Source organism: Neofelis nebulosa, chromosome 12, assembly GCF_028018385.1.
Source record: "Neofelis nebulosa isolate mNeoNeb1 chromosome 12, mNeoNeb1.pri, whole genome shotgun sequence".
Lineage (NCBI taxonomy): Eukaryota > Metazoa > Chordata > Mammalia > Carnivora > Felidae > Neofelis > Neofelis nebulosa.
In genome coordinates, this window is record NC_080793.1 from 63,025,149 (window position 1) to 63,044,889 (window position 19,741).

The 19,741-nt window shown below is 36.0% G+C and overlaps 1 protein-coding gene across 7 annotated transcripts in view; it reads right to left on the bottom strand.

Moving 5' to 3' along the window:
• Nucleotides 1-7,138: 7,138 nt before the first annotated feature.
• The window catches only part of IL33 (interleukin 33), a 38,602-nt gene continuing 25,999 nt past the window's right edge, over nt 7,139-19,741 (bottom strand). For all 7 annotated transcript variants that reach the window (XM_058695425.1, XM_058695420.1, XM_058695422.1 and 4 more), the window contains 6 exons: nt 14,924-15,046; nt 14,245-14,376; nt 12,541-12,648; nt 11,714-11,764; nt 10,677-10,774; nt 7,139-9,292 (listed from right to left, as the gene is read on the bottom strand). In XM_058695425.1, the coding sequence (XP_058551408.1) occupies nt 9,095-9,292; nt 10,677-10,774; nt 11,714-11,764; nt 12,541-12,648; nt 14,245-14,376; nt 14,924-15,046 (710 nt within the window). In that variant the 3' untranslated portion in view covers nt 7,139-9,094. The remainder of the gene's footprint in view (nt 9,293-10,676; nt 10,775-11,713; nt 11,765-12,540; nt 12,649-14,244; nt 14,377-14,923; nt 15,047-19,741) is intronic.

Sequence of the window (19,741 nt, forward strand, 5' to 3'; positions counted from 1 at the left end):
AGAATCATCCATGTTGTAGTGAATCTCGATAGTTTATTCCTTGTTGGTGGTGAGGAGTAATTTTATTGTATAGATACACTATAGTTTGTTTATCCATTCACCAGTGAATGGATATTTGGGTTCCAGTTTTTTACTATTGCAAACAATAGCATTCATGTTTTGTATAGAAATATGCTTTTATTGCTTTTGGGTAAATACCTAAGAGTGGAATGACTAGATCATATGATAGATGTATGTTTACTTACTTTAAACATCTTTTTTAAAATTGATTTATTGAGGTATAAATTATGTACTTTAACATTCATTCATTATAAGTGTACAGTTCAATGAATTTTAATATTACAGAGTTGTATAATCACAATCCAACTTTTGGTAATTTCCATCACCTTAAAAAGACCGTTGGTCCATTAGCAGTCACTCTCTGCTTCTACCCTAAGCTCCAGGCAAACACTAATCTACTTTTCATTTCTATAGATTTTCTGTTTTGAGCTTGAGGGCTGGAGATGGAGTGGGCTGGCAAAAGTGTGTGTGTGGAAGGACTAGGGCATGCTGCAACAGAGCTACCTTGGGGGGACAGCTGGATTTGGTATGGGCCAGGGCCCAGGGCAAGCTGGGGTGGCCCTACTAGTCCCTCTAGAGCTCCTAGATCATGCTTACTCCATGCTATCAAGGTGGAAAGGGAATGTAAAAAATGGCAGTTGCCAGCACCTCCAACCCAGGAGAGAGAGATTTCCAGCAGTTCCTTGTTTTGCAGATGCTCTAGAGTTAGTAAATAGGTTTCTTTAACTTATAGTCTCGTTGTCCCTTTAAACTAGGTGTTCCTTGAAAGTTTTGCTGTGCCAAGATGGGGAAGGCTTATTGACTTGTTGATGTCCCTACCTACTTCAGATTGCTGCCTGGGGGGTGGTGTTCCCATAATTATTGTGTCACCATTTGTCTTACCCTTCTCTCTGTGGTCCCTCTATCATTTGTTATACAGAAACTGTTCAATCAGCCCTCAGTTCTCTTAAGGAGGGATTGTTGTATATGTACGCATTTAGATTTTGTGTTTCTGTGGGTGGAGAGGACTTCAGGGTCTTCCTATGCCACCATCTTGGACCAATTCATTTTTTTTTTTTTTTTGGTATATGGATATCCAATTGTATGAACACTATTTGTTGATAAGACTTCTTTTTTCCATTGAATTGTCTTTGCAGTTTTGTAAATAATCAGTTGTGTATATATGATTAAGTCTATTTCTGAGCTGTCTATGCTCTATCTTTATGGACATACCACATTGTCCACATAAATGTAGCTTTATAGCAAGCCTTGCAAGTAAGTAGTAGACAAAAAAATTTTTTTTTTCAAAATTGTTTTGGCAATTCTAGGCCCTCTGAATTTCCATATAAATTTAAAAATCAGCTTGGGGTTTTGATTGGGATTGCACTAAACCTATATACCAACTTGGGAAAAATGGACATCTTAACCATATTATGTCTTCTTTTTTTTAAGTTTACTATTTGTTTTGACAGAGAGAGAGAAAGAGAGAGAAAGAGTGAGCACATGAGTTGGGGAGTGGAAGAAGGAGGGAGAGAGAGAATCCCAAGCAGGCTCTGCTGACAGCACAGAGCCCGATGTGGGGCTCAATCCCACAAACTGTGAGATCATGACCCTAGTCAAAATCAAAAGCCGGATGCTCAAAAGACTGAGCCACCCAGGCACCCCAACCATATTAGATCTTCTGACCCATAAACGAAGTATATCCCTCCACTTATTTAGGTCTTCCTTAATTTCTTTCAGTTGTGTTTGGTTGTTTTCAGTTTATAGGTCTTGCACATCTTTGTCATATTTCTCCCTAAGTATTTAAAAATGTTTAATTGTATTATAAATAGTATTTTAAAAATTTCAATTTCCAGTTTTCTTTTATTATACAGAAATACAGTTGATTTCTGTGTATGGATATTGTATCATTCTGCATCCTTGCTAAATTCATTAGTTCTATTAGCTTCTTTGTAGATTCCATTGGATTTTTTGCATGGATGATCATCTTATTTTTAAATAAAGGCAGTTTTACATTTTCTTTTCCAATTTGGATTATTTATTTCTTTGTCTTGCCTTATTGCAATTACTCGAACCTCCAGAAAAATTCTGGACAGAAGTAGTGAGACTGACTTCCTTTTATTGTTCTTGATCTTAACCAGTCTTCTATTCAGTCTTAGACTATTATGATGCTAGCTGTAGCTAGCTGCATAGCTGCATTTGGTCTATGCCCTTTATCAGGCTAAGGAAGTTCCCTTATAGACTGTTTTTATCAGGAATGGATGTTAGATTTTGTCAGCTGCTTTTTCTGCATCTAGTGAGATGATCATATGGTTTTCTCTTATAGCTTGTTAAAATAGTAAATTACATTAATTAATTTTTGAATATTAAACTAACATTGTATTCCTGGGATGAACCCCACTTGATCATTATATACCTTATATCCCTTTAATACATATAATACATATCCTTATATATATTATACATCTACTTTTTATATTTGTGGGTTGATTAAAATTTTAGCATGTAAATTTTTGAATTTTTGTATCTATGTTCATGAAAATATTGATCTGTATTTTTCTTTTCTTGTAATATCTTTGGTTTTGATATCAGTGTAATGGTTGCCTCATAAAATAAGTTCAATAGAATTCTCTCCTTTTTAATTTTTTGACAGAGTTTGCTTAGAATTGATATTATTTCTTCATTAAATGTTTGAAAGAATTTACCACTGAACTGAAGTTTTTTTGTTAAAACATTTTAAACTATAAATTCACTTTAAAAAATGAATATAGGGCTATTCATATTGTCTGTTTCTTCTTGAGCGAGTCTTAGTATTTTGTGCCTTTCAAGGATTTTGTCTATTTTCACTGAAATTACCAAAATGTTGTCCATAGTATTCTCCCTTTCATCCTTTTAATATCTTTAGAGTCTATAGTAGTGCCAATTCTCTTATTAATATTGGTAATTTGTATTATTTCTTTTTGTTTTTCTGATCAGTCTGGCTAAAGGCTTATCAATTTTATTAATTTTTCTCTAATATCTAGCGTTTGGTTTCATTGATTCCTCTATCATTTTTCCAATCTACTTAATAGATTACTACATAATTTTATAGTTATATCTTTCCTATATCTTGAAACATCTGTGCTTTTATCAAATTATCTTAAAATACTTTTTAATGTTTATTTTTGAGAGAGAGAGAGAGAGAGAGAGCGAGCACAAGGGGGGGAGGGGCAGAGAGAGACAGGGAGACACAGAATTCAAAGCAGGCTCCAGGCTCTGAGCTGTCAGCACAGAGCCTGATGCGGGGCTTGAACTCACAAGCTGTGAGATCATGACCTGAGCTGAAGTTGGACACTTATAACCGACTGAACCACCCAGGTGCCCCTATCAAATTATCTTTTGAAGAAATATGGGTCTTTTCATTTTTACTATTAAACTTTTTTACTTATAATGTAATATTTTATACTTATAAAAGACTATATGTAACTTGTAGGTAAAGAAGTATAATAAAATAAACACCTATGAAGTTGGTGGATTACTTCTATACCTGTCAGATCTCTTTAATTCTGATTCCTATCCTCCCCCAACACACACACTTTATCTCTTACAGGGTAACTTCTATTAAAGTTGTAGAGAAATTTGAGCATGTTTCTCTATGTGCTAATTGTACCTAAGAAACATTGTTCTCAGTTAATATCAGTCAGGTTTTCCTGCCTTTTAAAGCTAACATTCACTGAGAGCTTGCAATGTGCAAGGCAATTCTTATGAGTGTCCTAAGAAGCAGGTGTTCCCATCATCTCCTAGTGGTTGAAGTTTGCTTGAAGCCACATTAAAAAGAAAACCGATCTCTAGCTTAAGCACACATGGATTTATTTTTCTCTCTCAATAAGAAAGTTTGAGAGGGAGGGAGCCAAAACATAAGAGACTCTTAAAAACTGCGAACTGAGGGTTGATGGGGGGTGGGAGGGAGGATAGGGTGAGTGAAGACTATTGAGGAGGGCACCTGTTGAGATGAGCACTGGGTGTTGTATGGAAACCAATTTGACAATAAATTTCATATTAAAAATATATATAAACAGAAAAAAAAGAAAGTTTGCAGTTGATACTACAAGACTAGCACAGCAGAAAACAATGGCACACATGTCCCGCTGTCTTACATTATGCTCCCTAGATGTGGACCTGAGTTAGGGATTCATGAGCATGCAATTTACTAAGGAAATGTTCCCAAGAAAGATTGCTAAGGGAGTTGGGCAGAACAGGGATGGGCAGGAATCTAAGTAAGAATGTGATCTCATGCTTAAGTCCAGCAGAGGGTAGCTTCAGCATGAAGCCTCTAAGAGAATTTTTGAGTGAAATTTAAGATAGAGTTCTTTGACCCAAGCAAAAACTTCCAAAAGTCTCGTGAGGCTGATGGGAGGAATGCAAACTAGCAGAAATTTTCAACTCTCTGTGCAAGAGGGCAAAGCAACATCAGTACCATAAAAACAATTCTTGTAAGAAAAACTGTAAGTGATGGATATTGAAAGTGCACAGAAGATGGTGGTGGTGGTGGTGTTTATATGGGTGTATGGTACACACAGAAATGTAATAAAAGAATTCAGTATAAAGGGATCCAAGGGGATTTGGGTAGAACACCATCATTGTTCACAACACCAGAGTTCGTCCATATTTCCTTCCTACCATTTTTAATGTATTGACCTTTATCCCCATGTTCATTGCCCCATGGTCAGAAGTTGGCTGTTCTACATTCAGCCTCATATAGGTAAGAGGTCTAAGTCTAGGTCTAGGTAAGAGGAAGGCAGAGAGGGTGAAAGACAAAAAGTGCATTTTAGTTGAATATGTCCCTTTAAAAAAGTTTTTCTTGGGGCTCCAGGTGGCTCAGTCGGTTAAGTGTCTGACTTTATTTCTGGCTCAGGTCATGATCCCAAGGTTGTGAGATCGAGCCCCATGTCAAGTTCTGTGCTAAGCATGGAGTCTGCTTAAGATTCTCTCTCTCCCTCTGTCACTTTCCCCCACTCGAGCTGGCTCTCTCTCTCTCTCGAATAAATAAATAAATAAATAAATAAATAAATGTTTTTCTCAAACCTTTATCCTGCCTATATTTTATTGTTCAGAACGGTGTCAAGTGGTTACCATATCTACTACATGGGAGTCTGGGAAGGCTTAATCCTGTTAAGAAAGTGGGGATAGTGGTGTTGGATATTAGGTAAACAACTACAATATTTGGTAACTTCTCACCTTACAGAGAATAAACAGAGATTGAGAGAGTTCACATAATTCGCTGAAGTTGCACAGCCTGTAAGCAGTAAACCAAACCTATGTTCTTTTTTTAAAAAAAATTGTTTTGTTTCCTTGTTTCTGTATGTATGTATATATGTAACATCTACACCCAATGCGAGGATTGAACTCATGACCCTGAGATCAAGAGTTGCAGACTCTTCCAACTGAGCCAACCAAGTGCCCCCAAATCTATGTTCATACTATGCTGGGTAGTGATTCATGCATTCTTTTTATGGGAATACCATATGGGCTAGGGACTATAATTGGACTTGGACAAGAGTTTCATCATCTTGGCACCTCAACAGGAAGTACCTCATTGATTCTATCTCTACCAATTTGGCTTTAACTTTTATCTCTTGCATCCATTTCTCAGAGTCCTAAACCCCCTAATCCCAACCCTGACTGGGACCTGTAGAAGGAACCTATATAACATAACCTTGAGGATGGATACATGAATAGATCAGGGTGGGTAGTAGGGTAGAGAATTCACTCTTATTTCTTTCTCTAATGTGAAACTTACACTGATCTATCTTACCTTTGTGCAAATGTGTACTGCAGAGTTGGGAGTTAATACATAAATTGTACATGTTTTAAGTTCCATGTGGACAAGGGCATAGTTTAGTTTTTTTTGGGGGGGGGGAGGTGCTTTCATACTACCTAGCAAAGTCCAATATGCATGACATGTATTAAGGGAGCAACTGCTAGAGGACAAGACTTCTGGGCTGTATAGGTCATTGTATGATGGGGATGGGGGAGGAATTTTGAGTACCCTTGTTTAAGATTTTTCCATCCATCATGCAATTTCTCAGCATGAGGCATAAAGGTTGAAATTGTTTTTATTTTTTGGCTTTTTTTTTTTTTTTGCAGATGTGGTGGTTATAATTCAATTTTTTAAGATTTTAATCAAGCTGTTGCATTCTTTTTTTAAAAAAATGTTTATTCATTTTTGTAAGAAAGAGAGAGAGAGAGAAAGAGATGCCACAAGTGGTTAAGGGGCAGAGAGGGAGACACAGAATCTGAAGTAGGCTCCAGGATCTGAGCTGTCAGCACATAGTCCAATATAGGACTTGAACCCATGACAGCGAGATCATGACCTGAACTGAAGCTGGATGCTTAACTGACTGAGCCACCCAGGCACCCCGTCAAGCTGTTGCATTCTAATTAAATTAGCAATTATTTTTCCAAATTCGCTGAATCTTAACTCTTCATTTTTTTCCCAATTCTAAGTCATATTACTTATTCAAATAAAGTTTTCTTGACAGTATTTCAAGGTATCCAATAAATACATAAAAATCTAATGAATATAAATAAAATGAGGGAAAAGTAAGTTTTGGCATAATTGTTATTCTGATACAATGAAATGGAAAAATTCCTTCCAGTTATGTCTGTGTTATCGACCATCAAAACACATGAAAGTAAGTGACAAAAGACCATCACACATTTAAATATTTTAATCAAATAATACTCAGTATAGTGATGGTACAAAGTGTTTTTTAGAAAAGGAGAATTGAACATGAAAAATAAGATAACCAGGTTGAAAGATACCTAAATGATCAGAGGTCAGGTTAAATTTCCTTTGGCAGGTGTATGTTGGCTGTTTGATTTGGGGTAAAAGTCACCAAATAGCTCATCTGTGCTGGCCAGTATGATGGGCACTGGGAATATAAAGGTGTAAAAGACACAATCCCTTTTCTGAAATATCTTACTTAATTTTGAATGACCAAAAATATCAGACAAATGACCTACTCCATATATCAACATTGGTGGAGTAAAGTGTACTTACTTTCACTTAAAAACTTCAGAATATTGAGTCATTTTATGATAAAAACGTGGCCTCACAGACTTTTGAAAAATACAATTTATTCAAGAACTTCAACAATGTAATAGATATATCTGGTTACTTAAAAACAATAATTTTAAGTATATCATAGAGATGCATATGATTAACATTTAGTGTTTTTCAGAGCGGATATTATAGATTCTGCGTTTATTTTTGTCTCCATAATAAAATTGGCAATGAAAGCATAAGAGACTCTTAAAAACTGAGAACAAACTGAGGGTTGATGGGGGGTGGGAGGGAGGGAGGGTGGGCGATGGGTATTGAGGAGGGCACCTTTTGGGATGAGCACTGGATGTTGTATGGAAACCAATTTGACAATAAACTTCACACATTGAAAAAAAAAAGAAACTTGAAACAATATACAAAAAAAATAATAAAATTGGCAATGTAATGAAAGATTTATTATTGTTTATAATTGCTTACCCTCACACAGTAATTCTCAGCCTTTTTAATCTTATGTTCCACCAGCATTATAATCTAATAGATCTCAACAATTAAAAATTAAAAAGCCTACACTTTCAGAAAAAGTTGCGTTTTATAAGTATTGTCATTAGTTTTATCATTTATTGTCAGTGCTAAGCCTAGGAAAAATTATAGTAGAATTAAGGCCTTAAAATAAGCAAAACTATTCCTTTAGTAGTTGAAAAATCTTATTATATGGTTAAGTATGAATTTTATTATTTTAGTAATGTAAAATGCAAAGATGTTTAATTAAAAAATATTGCTCTTTAATAGGCTTATATGAAATTCTACAACATCAGATAGATGAAGTAGAATAAAGATGGCATCCAGATATCAGGTGATTTGTAATGAAGCTCAGGAGTCACAAAAGGTATATCAAGAACACATTTGGTCAAAAGAATAAAGAAGTAATAAAAGTCAAACAAATATGCCATAATAAGTAGGGTAATTGGAAAGCTGGACAAGAAAAACATTTGTATACATGGGAAGAAAGTATTAGAAGAATTTTTGTCCAGGGTGATATGTATATCAAAAGTCATAGATCCCTGGAGAATAGGGTCAGAAGGACATAGTATACTACAAACATCAGGAAGAGTCAGTTATTGAAATTGTGATGATAATCCTGTGTCCTATCTAGGCTCTAGTAGATTAGAGGATTTCTGAATTCACTGTGGTACTTGGATCCCATGGTACTTGGATGTCCTAAAATAAGTTGTGTCTCAGTGCTTTAAAAAAAAAACGTTTTAATTTGTTGGATATTCCTAATGATTTCAATTATATGTCTGAACTAAAATTTATTTCATTTCCTAATATAAGAATGCTTTGCTTAAACTTAACTAAGTCTATAAAAAATCAGCAGTTTACAAACAATTAGAGGCAAAACTATTTACTTTACAAATACTGGATTTATTTTTCTTAATGTTTTGACTGTCTTTGTCATTTCATATATTTATATTATCTGCCTACCTATGTAGGTAGGTATCTGAAGTTTTGGGCATCTTCAAACAAATTTGGTGTTTTATTCCAGTTGTGAAATGGTCAGTCCAAATAGATTTGGTTGTCTTTTCACCAATAGCTTTAGTGTTTGAACTCATTGTTTGGAACCAGGGAAAATTTTGTCTTTATGTAGCTCTTTAAAATGGATCCCTGTCTAAAATGAGACTTGGATTAAGGCCCTTGCTTCTCCCCAGAGGTTTCAGCTCTAATATGAAGTTCTTTCTGTACTGAAAGTAGAAAAAATTAAAGTTCAGGTTGTACCTCTTCTGAGGTCTCTTTAGCAATACCCTATTGAATATGTAATGATACAGAAGGAAATAAAATGCAGAAATGAAAGACCATAAAAAAGTATTTACACATAATGAGAAAAACATTCCATAGCATACTAAGTACCCTCCATTTCCCTTGAATGTTACCTCTTTATTTCTCGATCATTTCTCCAGTGGTAGCTATTTGAGTTATCCAACACAAGATCCACAGCTTTCCATAACATTAAGTTTAAGAGAGTTTAAATATGATATTCTCTGTACTAAAATACTCAGTTTGATCCTCTACCTTAATTAGAGCAAGGTGGTTATCCTTTACTCCTATAAACACTCCAGGGTCATTCTTACATTCAAATGAAACACATTTGGAAGACTTCCTATGAAGGCGGAAGAAGGCCTGGTCTGGCAATGGTTTTTCACATTTTTGTAGCTGAGGAAACAAGAAAGAAAGCAATCAGTACGTGAGTGGGAAATCCATAGTCAACCTCACCTCCCTGTGTTAGAAACTAAAGAGAAATAATTATAACTTGGTATTTCTAGCAAGGCTACTTACTAAGTAGGGGATGGGAATGGGGTAGGAAGAAGCTAGTAGAGGGCTGAAGTGGGGTGGATTTAATTTAATTTACTGATGGTCTACATACTTTGAGATGCTTTGTAGCTTAGAATGACTGGATTTGGATACAGCAGCTCAGGATTTGTGCCCCACTTTTGCCATGTACTATCTCTGAGTCCTGTGCACATTGCTTTACTTCTCAAGCCTCAATTTTTTAGCCTAATCTGTTTTCTACATGTGAGTGATATGAATGATTATTATTTCAGGCCAGTAAGTGTTGGGAATGGTTTGTTATACAGTAATATCTGACAAAAACAATAATTCCATCATAGAATTACTACAAGAATTAAAGGAGACTGCTTGTAAAACATTTAGCATGGTATTTGGCATATAAGAGAGTTCTGTATGGGTTAGCTCTTACTACTGAGTAATTATATATGCCAAACACTGTTATATACATTGAGGAGCATTTGTTAAGGAAGATGTGGGGTACCATCCAGTGTTTATGTTAATACCTTACATGGTTGTATTAGTTAGATTTATAATTTTGTATTTATGTAATTTGTCATCTATATTATACTCTTATGTTTTCTTCCTGGTCTCTATCTTTGGCTTGTTCCTCAAAATGTTTATAACTCTTCATTATGACCAATATTATACTAACATTTACTAACTGAAAAAGGCTGTGTAGTGATTAGATTGTAGATTATCTACAATAATCTACATGATTATGATTAGAATGTAGATTATTATTTATAATGATAATTGTAAATCTTGGCAGATGGAAATATTTATGACTTTCCCTTTAGCAGGCTTGGAGTGTAAAATTACTTTTGCATTTGCCTAAGAAAACTATTTTATTAAGAAACGCTTCCTGGAAAAACAAAGTAGTTCCTAAAGCTGAGTAGATAGAATTTCAGATCATTCTACATACTAGCACTTTTCAAACTTTAATGCACATATGAGTCTCCTGGAGATTTGTTAAAACACTGATTCGCATTCAGTTCTGAGGAAGCCTGAAATTCTGCATTTCTAACAAATTCGCAGCTGATTCTGCACTACTGGCAGAGCCCAGACTTTAAGTAGCAAGGCTATACATGCCATTTCCCTCCCTTCCCTATTCCAGAAGCAAGTTATTAGTAGTAACTGTGTTTTATGTACAATAGCAGAAACAAAACTTTTTCCTTGAACTGTGCCAAACACCCAAATCTGCACAACAGAGTGGAGTCAATTATGACAGTTAAGTGAATATTTCTATTACCTCCACAGAGTGTTCTTTGTTATTGGCATGCAGCAGGAAGTCTTTGTCTTTTGTAGGACTCAGATTTACCAATAACGTATGGCCATCATCAGCATCACCTTGCAATTAAAAAAATATGTAAATTAAAAATAATAAATTAATTTAAAAATCTAAATTATAAAGCTAAGAATTGAACAAGTAAGTTCAATTTAATGAAATGAATTTAACACCTAGGAAAAGAATCCAAGATGTGATGTAAAATAATTGCTTCATTAACCAACATGTCTTATAGAAGTATTTGTACCCAAATGAAACTAAAAAGTCACCGGATAATTTGGGGGTAATGTTAAGCTCCTAAAGAGTCATTGGACAATTTGGGGGTATTTTTAAGCTCCTTAGTTTTCTTATTTGGTTTCTAATTGTAGAATTATGACTCTATTGGTTATTTGTCTGGGTGTCAGCTTCCCTGTCTCCATGTAAAGCCACTGATAGTTTTCCTTCAATATCCCAACTACTTTCCTTGTGTAATAGAACATTTCCCAGTCTGTTTTCTTGTAACTAAGTGTAGAAATGTGACTAAGTTTTGACCAATGTGAGGTGAATGGTAGTGTCACATGCAACTTCAAGGTTTTGTCCTTAAAGGGAAAGATAATTCATGCATCTGTCTTCCACTGTCCTGCTGATTGGGCATTGCTGAGGTAGCAAGTAATCTTGAACCATGTAGATGTTGGCAGAGTGACAGAGAGAAGGATCCTGGTCCCCGGACAACTTGTTGAGCAGCACTGCCATTCTCGTCCTGGCTAAGATAGAAATGAAGTTTTATGTAGCTTAAACCACTATTATCCTGGATCTTTTTTAAATGTAAACCTTCATCCTAGTTATTAAACTGCAAATGGATGGGATGGAATAAATCCTCTAAGAATCTAAGATTTAACCATGAATGTGGGCTGGAGAGAGCCTTCTGAGACTGCCTTCCTTTTTTATGGAGCATTTTTGGATTTGTCCTTGCCCCAAATTCAAGAATTCAAGTACTACAGCTACCTAGTCTTCCAAATTACCTGTTTCACGTGAGGGAGGTTGGAAATCATAATAACGGAATAACACCTTATCTGAAAGAGAATGCATAAAATCCCTTCAGTAAGATACAATTTTATCAAAATGTTTCAGTTTTAACAAATACATAACGTCAGACAATATCCTCTTTTATTATACATCAATTAAAGAAATTTTGTGATTTTAAGGAAGGTCTCAAAAATGTATGAATATGCTCTGATGAATTCTCTAACACAGTTATTATTAAAATATTTAACAAATTGTCCATAACACTGGTATATTCTCTTATTTGAGATTGTACTTTGGTGATATTGATAGGACTGGAAAGACATAGCAGGTAATTAGCAGTAGCAAATATATGTGGTCTGTTCATCCATTTTTTTTAAGTTTATTTATTTTGAGAGAGAGAGAGCACAAGTTGGGGAGGGGCAGAAAGAGAGAGAGAGAGAGAGAAAGAGAGAGAGAGAACCCCAAGCTGACCTGTGCTGTCAGTGTAGAGCCTGACATGGGGCTCAATCCCATGATCATGACCTGAGCCAAAACCAAGAGTTGGATGCTTAACTGACTGAGCCACCCAGGAATCCCTCTTCCATCTTTCACAACAGATACCGCTTCTCAATATCAGCATCCTTTCCTATTAAATCCTCACTAAGCTTCTGAATTCTCTTCAACTTAGTGATATTTAGGCATGTCCACCAATGTATTGGAGTTAGCACACAGTATGAAATCTATGTGTCATGTCTGAAGTAATACATTATTCATGGCTTGGTAAATTTATTTTTTACTTTACTAGTCATAATTATATCGTTATAGACAAAAGGAAATATTCTACCTTTCTCTTGGTCTTTTCCCAAGTCTTCTACATAGATCTCATAACTTCCATCCTCAAAAACGAAAGTAATAGATTGATCATTGTATGTGCTCAGGGAAGCAGAATATTCTGTAACAAGTGAAAAGCTTGCCATTAAAAATTCAAAATATCTTGTTCCCATGAACAATCCTCAGCAATTAAAAAAAAACCACTTTGTTTAAGGTTTTTGTTTTTGTTTTTCCAATTTGAGCTGTACTTTGTCCACCATTGTTGGATAAATAAAAGCCTTTGGTGCAAGCTTAACATAGCTCAAAGGCGGAGGTATGTCACTTGAATGGGATTAAAGATGCTGGTCTCCTTCATGAAGACTATAGGAGGTCATGCTAGTGTCCTTATGGGAGGATTTGATGGAGAGAAGTAAGCTGGAAAAGTGACAGACTTTGCCAGCTTCCTTGTTTCTTATGGTCAAGGGGACTGTGGACAAGAAGGGACTGTATTTTGAGAGACATGGTTAAATGAATACCCATCTGTAAAGTGTGGAGACCCATTCTGTCTTCTGGCTAAATAACAGAGACATTTACAGCAGCACTCTCAACTTTTAAAACAATGTCCCAGCACACATAGAAAATGATAATATTTCTATGGCACGCTGGGGTAAACTGGTGTAGAATTAGGACCTATGTTGGTCCTTGAAGAAAAAAAATCTTTACATTTTCTTTATATTATAGAATTGTGCTAAGAGAAATAATATACAAAATAGAAGAATGTTAAATATTGAATGTGTATATGAATTTCTGAAGTAAAATTATTTAAAAGTCTTTATTTAAATTTTAGTTAGTTAACACACAATGCAATATTGGGTTCAGGAGTAGAATTCAGTGATTCATCACTTACATACAATACCCAATGCTCTTCACAACAATTGCCCTCCGTAGTACCCATCACTCATCTAGACCATTTCACACCCACCTCTCTCCATCAACCCACAGTTTGTTGTCTATTATTAAGAGTTTCTTGTGGTTTGTTTCCCTTTCTTCTCTTACCCCCTATGTTCATCTGTTTTATTTCTTAAATTCCACATATGAGTAAAGTCATATGGTTTTTGTCTTTCTTTTATTGACTTATTTTGCTTAGCATAAATTCTTAATGAGAAACCTCAGTATGTTTCTGGAAACTTAAGATATTTATATCAGGAGTTATGCTTGAAATGGCAATATGCCATTCCTGGTCAAGTTTTCTTAATGATCTCCTCATTTCTTGATAATTACCATCAACTTGGGGTTTACTTGCACAAGTAGGTGATACAATCTAAAACCAATTTAACAACTATTTAAAATGTTTATGAGCTGAAATTATATTTTAAAAATATAATAGTTCTTCATTTTCTTTCATTGTCGAAATGTTGAAATTTGGGGAGGAAATGTGTTTTTTTTTCCCTGAAGGATTATGTATTTTCCCCAGGAGTAATGTATATGGGATTCCAACCCAGGACAAGCATTTCAAAATAATGATGGAGGGCTAACTATAGAATGCACATATATTGTTAGAGCAGCTACACTATGACTAGTTTGGATACCACTAAATGGGTACAATGACAGCAAATGGACAGAAGTTTCTGTTACACAAGTAGGCATGGACTTGAAGCTGTTTCCTGAAGTGGCACTTGTCATGGTCCTGTGTCTTACCTCCCTCCTCACACCACACCATGCCCATCACCAGGCATACCTTGGATACTTGGAACATCAGTTGTTCCAAAGCATTTCTGGACCATAGGCACACCAAAGGCTAAGCCCTCCACAGGTCGTTCCAGCTGCTGATGACGGGCAGTGAATACTAGATGTTCTTTATACTTTCCAGCTGTAGGATAAGGGTGGAGTAGGAGTGGATTGTCAGTACCCACTCTGCCCAAACCCTTTACCCCCACTTTGAGGATTCTGAGTCAAAGCTGCTTGCTGACAGTGATGACTGACCCCAGGGCTTCAGCCACCCCACAGTCTGAAGGGATCAATATTTCCTGGCACACTTATACCACAGTAGGGTACACTCACTGGAGTCCAGATGGGAGAAAACTAGTGACCCATGGTCTCAACACCCAAAAAAAACAACTGCTATTAACATTTTAGTTTAATACCTTTAAATGAAAAAAATGTAAAATACTGTAAATATATTTACAATTTAATATACTCTGTTTTCACTTATTATGACATGACTTTTTCTACCATGCTATAAAACTCTTTATATGTCCTTTTGAAAATGGCTAGAAAATAGTTCAGCATCCTTACTATTTTTCAGAAGGAAAATTTGGTCGAGGGAAAAAATTATATATCTAAGATGTGGTAAATGAAGGCTAATAGATGCTCATTACTATATTGAAAAATTACCAGGAAATGTAGTTTCCCCTTACCTCTTCTTGTTGAATGTCTTTTGGTGGTTTCTTTCTTAAAATAACAGGCTGTCTTTTTTATAAGGCCAGAACGTAGCTGCATAAAGTACATTTGGCAAACTTCTTCAGCCTTCTGCTGGGATTCTAAACAATTGAAAAATTTTGATACTGTTTCATTCCATCCATATTTATCTTTTTACAAACCCTGAGCATAGCAGTCCACAAAAGCAACTAAAGATCCACAGTATCTTATCAGAAAGCTTGGGGCCAGTTGTGTTTCAAAATTCAGAGTTTTTTATTTAAAAAAAATTTTAATGTTTATTTTTGAAGGATAGAGAGGCAGAGCATGAGCAGGGGAAGAGCAGAGAGAGGAGACACAGATTCTGAAGCAGGCTCCAGGCTCTGAGCTGTCAGCCCAGGACCTGACATGGGGCTCAAACTCACAAACCATGAGATCATGACCTGAGTCGAAGTCGGACGCTTAACCGACTGAACCACCTAGGTGCCCCCAAATTCAGAGATTTTTTAGATTTTAGAGTTGTCAGGTAGACTATATGCTGTATATATGTAGTACTCCCAGCAGGGACTAGGGCAGCACTCATAACCAAATAATTCATGATTTAAAGTGAAATATAGGAAAATTCATATAAAGTGAAATAAATAAAGACTTCATGTTGGTTCAGATCAGGATTTAATTGTCACATGAGTTCAGATTGTATTTTATTTCCAAATGAGTTATGAAAAATTTTAGGTCCTTAGAAAAAAATTTTGGTTTTCAGAATTCCATATAAGGGAGTGTGGATCTACATCAAGCATGTATCAATCTTTGCCTAACTTTTGTGATCACATGAAATCTATAATCTTCTTTTACTTATCTAGAATACACTTTTAATAATTTTAGAAGAATGGCTATAGTCTCTAGAGGTTATTGATATTAAAAATAAGTGACCCATGTCTTCAAGCTTTTTTCCTTTATTTTCTTCTAAGAGTTTCATGTCTAACATTTAAGTCTTTAATCCATTTCAGGTCAGTTTTTGTGAGTTCTTTTACATACGGATACCCAGTTTTCCCAACACCATTTATTGAAGAGACCATCTTTTCTCCTTTGAGTATTTTTTTGCTCCCTTCTCAAATGTTAGCATGTCTACAGTGCGCCAAGCACTGTGCTAGTAATTTTACTTACTGTTTCATTTAATCCTTTACAATAATATTACAAGGAAGTTATTCTCCTCATTTTCCAAGTGATGATCAGAGTCTCTGAAAACTCTTAAGAGGACTCTGATACTTATCAGCAGGAGGAATTAGTGAGTCATGAAAAAATATGAATGACAAATTTGGCTTTTGCTGGTTATTTTTTAAGCAGTAAAGGGAATCCCCCCACAACACATACACACACACACACACACACACACACAGCTCCAGGGCACAGCTCTTCACTTTCCTGGTATTTCTCTTTCTTTTATTTTATCTTAGAATTAGGGGCAGATTCTTGTCTGATTTGTTGCAATGAAAGAATAGCTATTGGTCTTCCCAGAGGCCAAACTGTGTTTCCAAGAGTGCATGTTGTGAACCTTTGGAGGGCATCGTTACCTTTATGAGGAGTCTGGGAAAGACAAGCTGGTGGACTCTGGGTCTCTCTAAGGAGATACTCTATTTGGATTAGAAGACAGTTGTTGGTTTCATTCACCCATTCCAAATGAAAACAAAACCAAAGAGCAACTCAGCTTCTATTTATATCCACATCTCAACACTAGATTAGTGTGATCTTGGCCAAGCGTCTTAACCTCATTGGTCCTTGGGTCATGTGCCAAATCTGTCTCAGAAAATTGCTAAGAGGTTTAGGTGAAATGACTAAGTAAAGCCCAGTTCCTGGCCCATCATGGATTTTCAAACACACTTGCCCAAGGTTACAGATCTGGTGAGAAGTTGTAACTCAAGTATGTCTAGCATCAAAGCTACTCTTTCCATCCACTTCCATCTAAGAAAATGCTACACTGCAATTTTAGGAACTAACATAATACAAATCCAAATTAAATCAGTTAAAGTAAAAAATTTAATCACCTATTTAGTAATTCTTTCATTTAGTCAAAGAAAAAGTCTCAAATAAAAAATTAAATTTTCTACTTGTAAATTCATAAAAGGTTTTTCAGAGTCAAATGGAAAAGAAAGTTGTAACACTTGAGTCATGGCATCTCAACTTTTAGTGTTTTGGTAAATGAATTATCAAGCAATTTGTATCAATACAGCCAAATTTCAATTATTCAGTGATTCAGAAAATGAAAATTATGATTTTAGGATCCATTCTATGATATACATTTTTTAATGTTTGCTTATTTATTTTGAGAGAGAGTGAGTGAGTGGGAGAGGGGCAGAAAGAGAGAGGGAGAGGGAGAATCCCAAGTAGTCTCCATACTCAGCTTGGTGCCCAATGTGGGGCTTGATCTCATGAAACACGAGATCATTACTGAGCTAAAATCAAGAGTCAGACACTTAACAGACTGAGTCACCCAGGCACCCCTCCTCCTTTTAATTCTCTAGAAGATTTGTCTTCCTGATATACTTTTGAAAGTTAAGTAAACTTTTGTAACTTACTATTTTGAATTATCTATATCTTACCTCCAATTCAGATGGGCATCTGCCTTTAGGTATCTTCAACACTCTGAATGGGGCAAGACCACTTAATTATACTAACATCTACCTTGGAACTCCCTAACATTGCATCAAATTTATAAATATCAACTGTAGTATCACATTTATGTAATGCTTTTACAATTGCAAGGATAATTTATAAACCTATGCCAGTGCCAGCATTGAACTTAGTTTCCTGACGACTAATTTAATAAAATACTTTATTAAATGTTTCACATTGTCTCTCCAGAACTAAAAGGCATAAGATGATACTGAAAGTATGCTCATTCTTTACATGCTTATCTTTATGTTATATTCAGAATCCCATTGGACATAACTGACAGGCATGTCTAACATTGAGAGTGGATCCTGTAGGGAGCAGGATGTGGGTCTTGGGTAGTTAGAAGTAACAGTCATGATATTGAGGAAGTATTATGGGTGTAGAAGAGAGGAGCTAAAGATATTGATGTAGAGGCTATCATCTAGTGGGACGAACACTAGTATAATTTATTGAGGGATGACTACATTTGAAATATTGAAGACGGAGCACCTGGGTGGCTCAGTCTGTTAAGCATCTGACTTCAGCTCAGGTCATGATCTCACCATTCGTGGGTTTGAGCCCCGCATCCGGCTCTGTGCTGAGAGCTCAGAGCCTGCTTCAGATTCTGTTTCCTTCTCTCTCTGCCCCTCCCCTGCTCATGCTGTCTCTCTCTCTCTCTCTCCCCCTCTCCCTCTCTCTCTCTCAAAATAAATAAATAAACTTAAAAAATTCTTTGAAGTATTGAAGATAATTTACATTGGGAGAATTTGTAAGAAGGTATACTTTCATGTTCAGGGCAGCTGAAAGTATGGTTGTGAGGGTTGTGTTCTCAGACGGGAAGCACAAAGCTGGCATGGCCTTGGGGACTCTGTGAGAGATTGTTCTCTGCTGGGGTCAAAAGGCCAACTCAAGCTTATGTAAGGGCTGTTGCCACTTCCTATGTCTCTATCCTGCCTCATGTATGAGGGCAGTGTCTCAGATGGTTTTTTAAGGAAATTCTCATAAGTAATTTCATCATAGCAACAACATGATGAAATCCTTCATGCATTTCTGGTGAGTAAATGGGAAGGGGCTTGGAAATCTTTCTGTACTTCTGTCACTAAGAGAGCCAGACTATGGCTGACAGGAACTACGTAAGTGAATCACTCATCTTTCATTTCTTTCCGAAACACCTATTTCACCAGTCTCTCCTCACTGCTTACTACCCTTGATTTATCTGTGGCATTTGACTTTGGCAACCACATCCTTCTCTGAAACTCTTTCTTTTCTTATTGTCATGTCACCAGTCTTCTTATGTTCTCCTTTTTTCTCTCTGATAATCCATCTCTGCTTCTTTGTTGGTTTTCTCCTTGTCTGGCTGCTTCTAAAATATTGGTGTTCCTCAAAATTTGTCCTTTGCCTTTCCTCTCACTCTAGACTTTCTTTCTGGGCAAGCCTGCTCCAATGACATCTTCTTATACACTGATGACTCCCCAAACTGTAACTGTCCCTTAGTTCTGTCTCCTGAGTTTCCTATCTGTTGCTCTTTCTTCACAGGGTATTTTGACTTAAGTTATCCTACAGCATCTCTGTATCTATCTATGTAGAGCCACCAGAATTCTAGACATCTCTACCTGGATGACCAACACCTACTCCAAATTCAAATATACTCATAAAAAAATCAACCCTTCGTTATCTTTTTCTACCCAAAATATATTCCTCCTGAAATCCTATCTTGAAAAACAGTACCACTTTCTACCATTGTCTGCCCATTCTTAAATCATCCTGAAAGCTGAGAATCATCTATTTTTCCATCTCTGTCCATGCCTCAATTTATGTGGTGTGTCATTAAATCTTATTGATTTCACTTTCTGAATGTATCTGAAATTTAGTTCTTCTTTCCTATTCTGTTGTTTTAGGTTAGGCCCTCATCATCAGTCCCCTAGATGAATGCAGTGGACTTCTATCCCATTTTTGTTTCTATTCTTGCCCCTTCACTCTATATGCCACCATCAATGTGATTGATCTTTCTAAAATAAAAATATCCAGTGCCTGGGTGGCTCAGTTGGTTGAGCATCTGACTCTTGATTTCAGCTCAGGTTATGATCCCAGGGTTGTGGGAGCATCATGCTCCACATTGAGCATGGAGCCTGCTTGAGATTTTCAATCTCTCTCTCTCTCTCTCTCTCTCT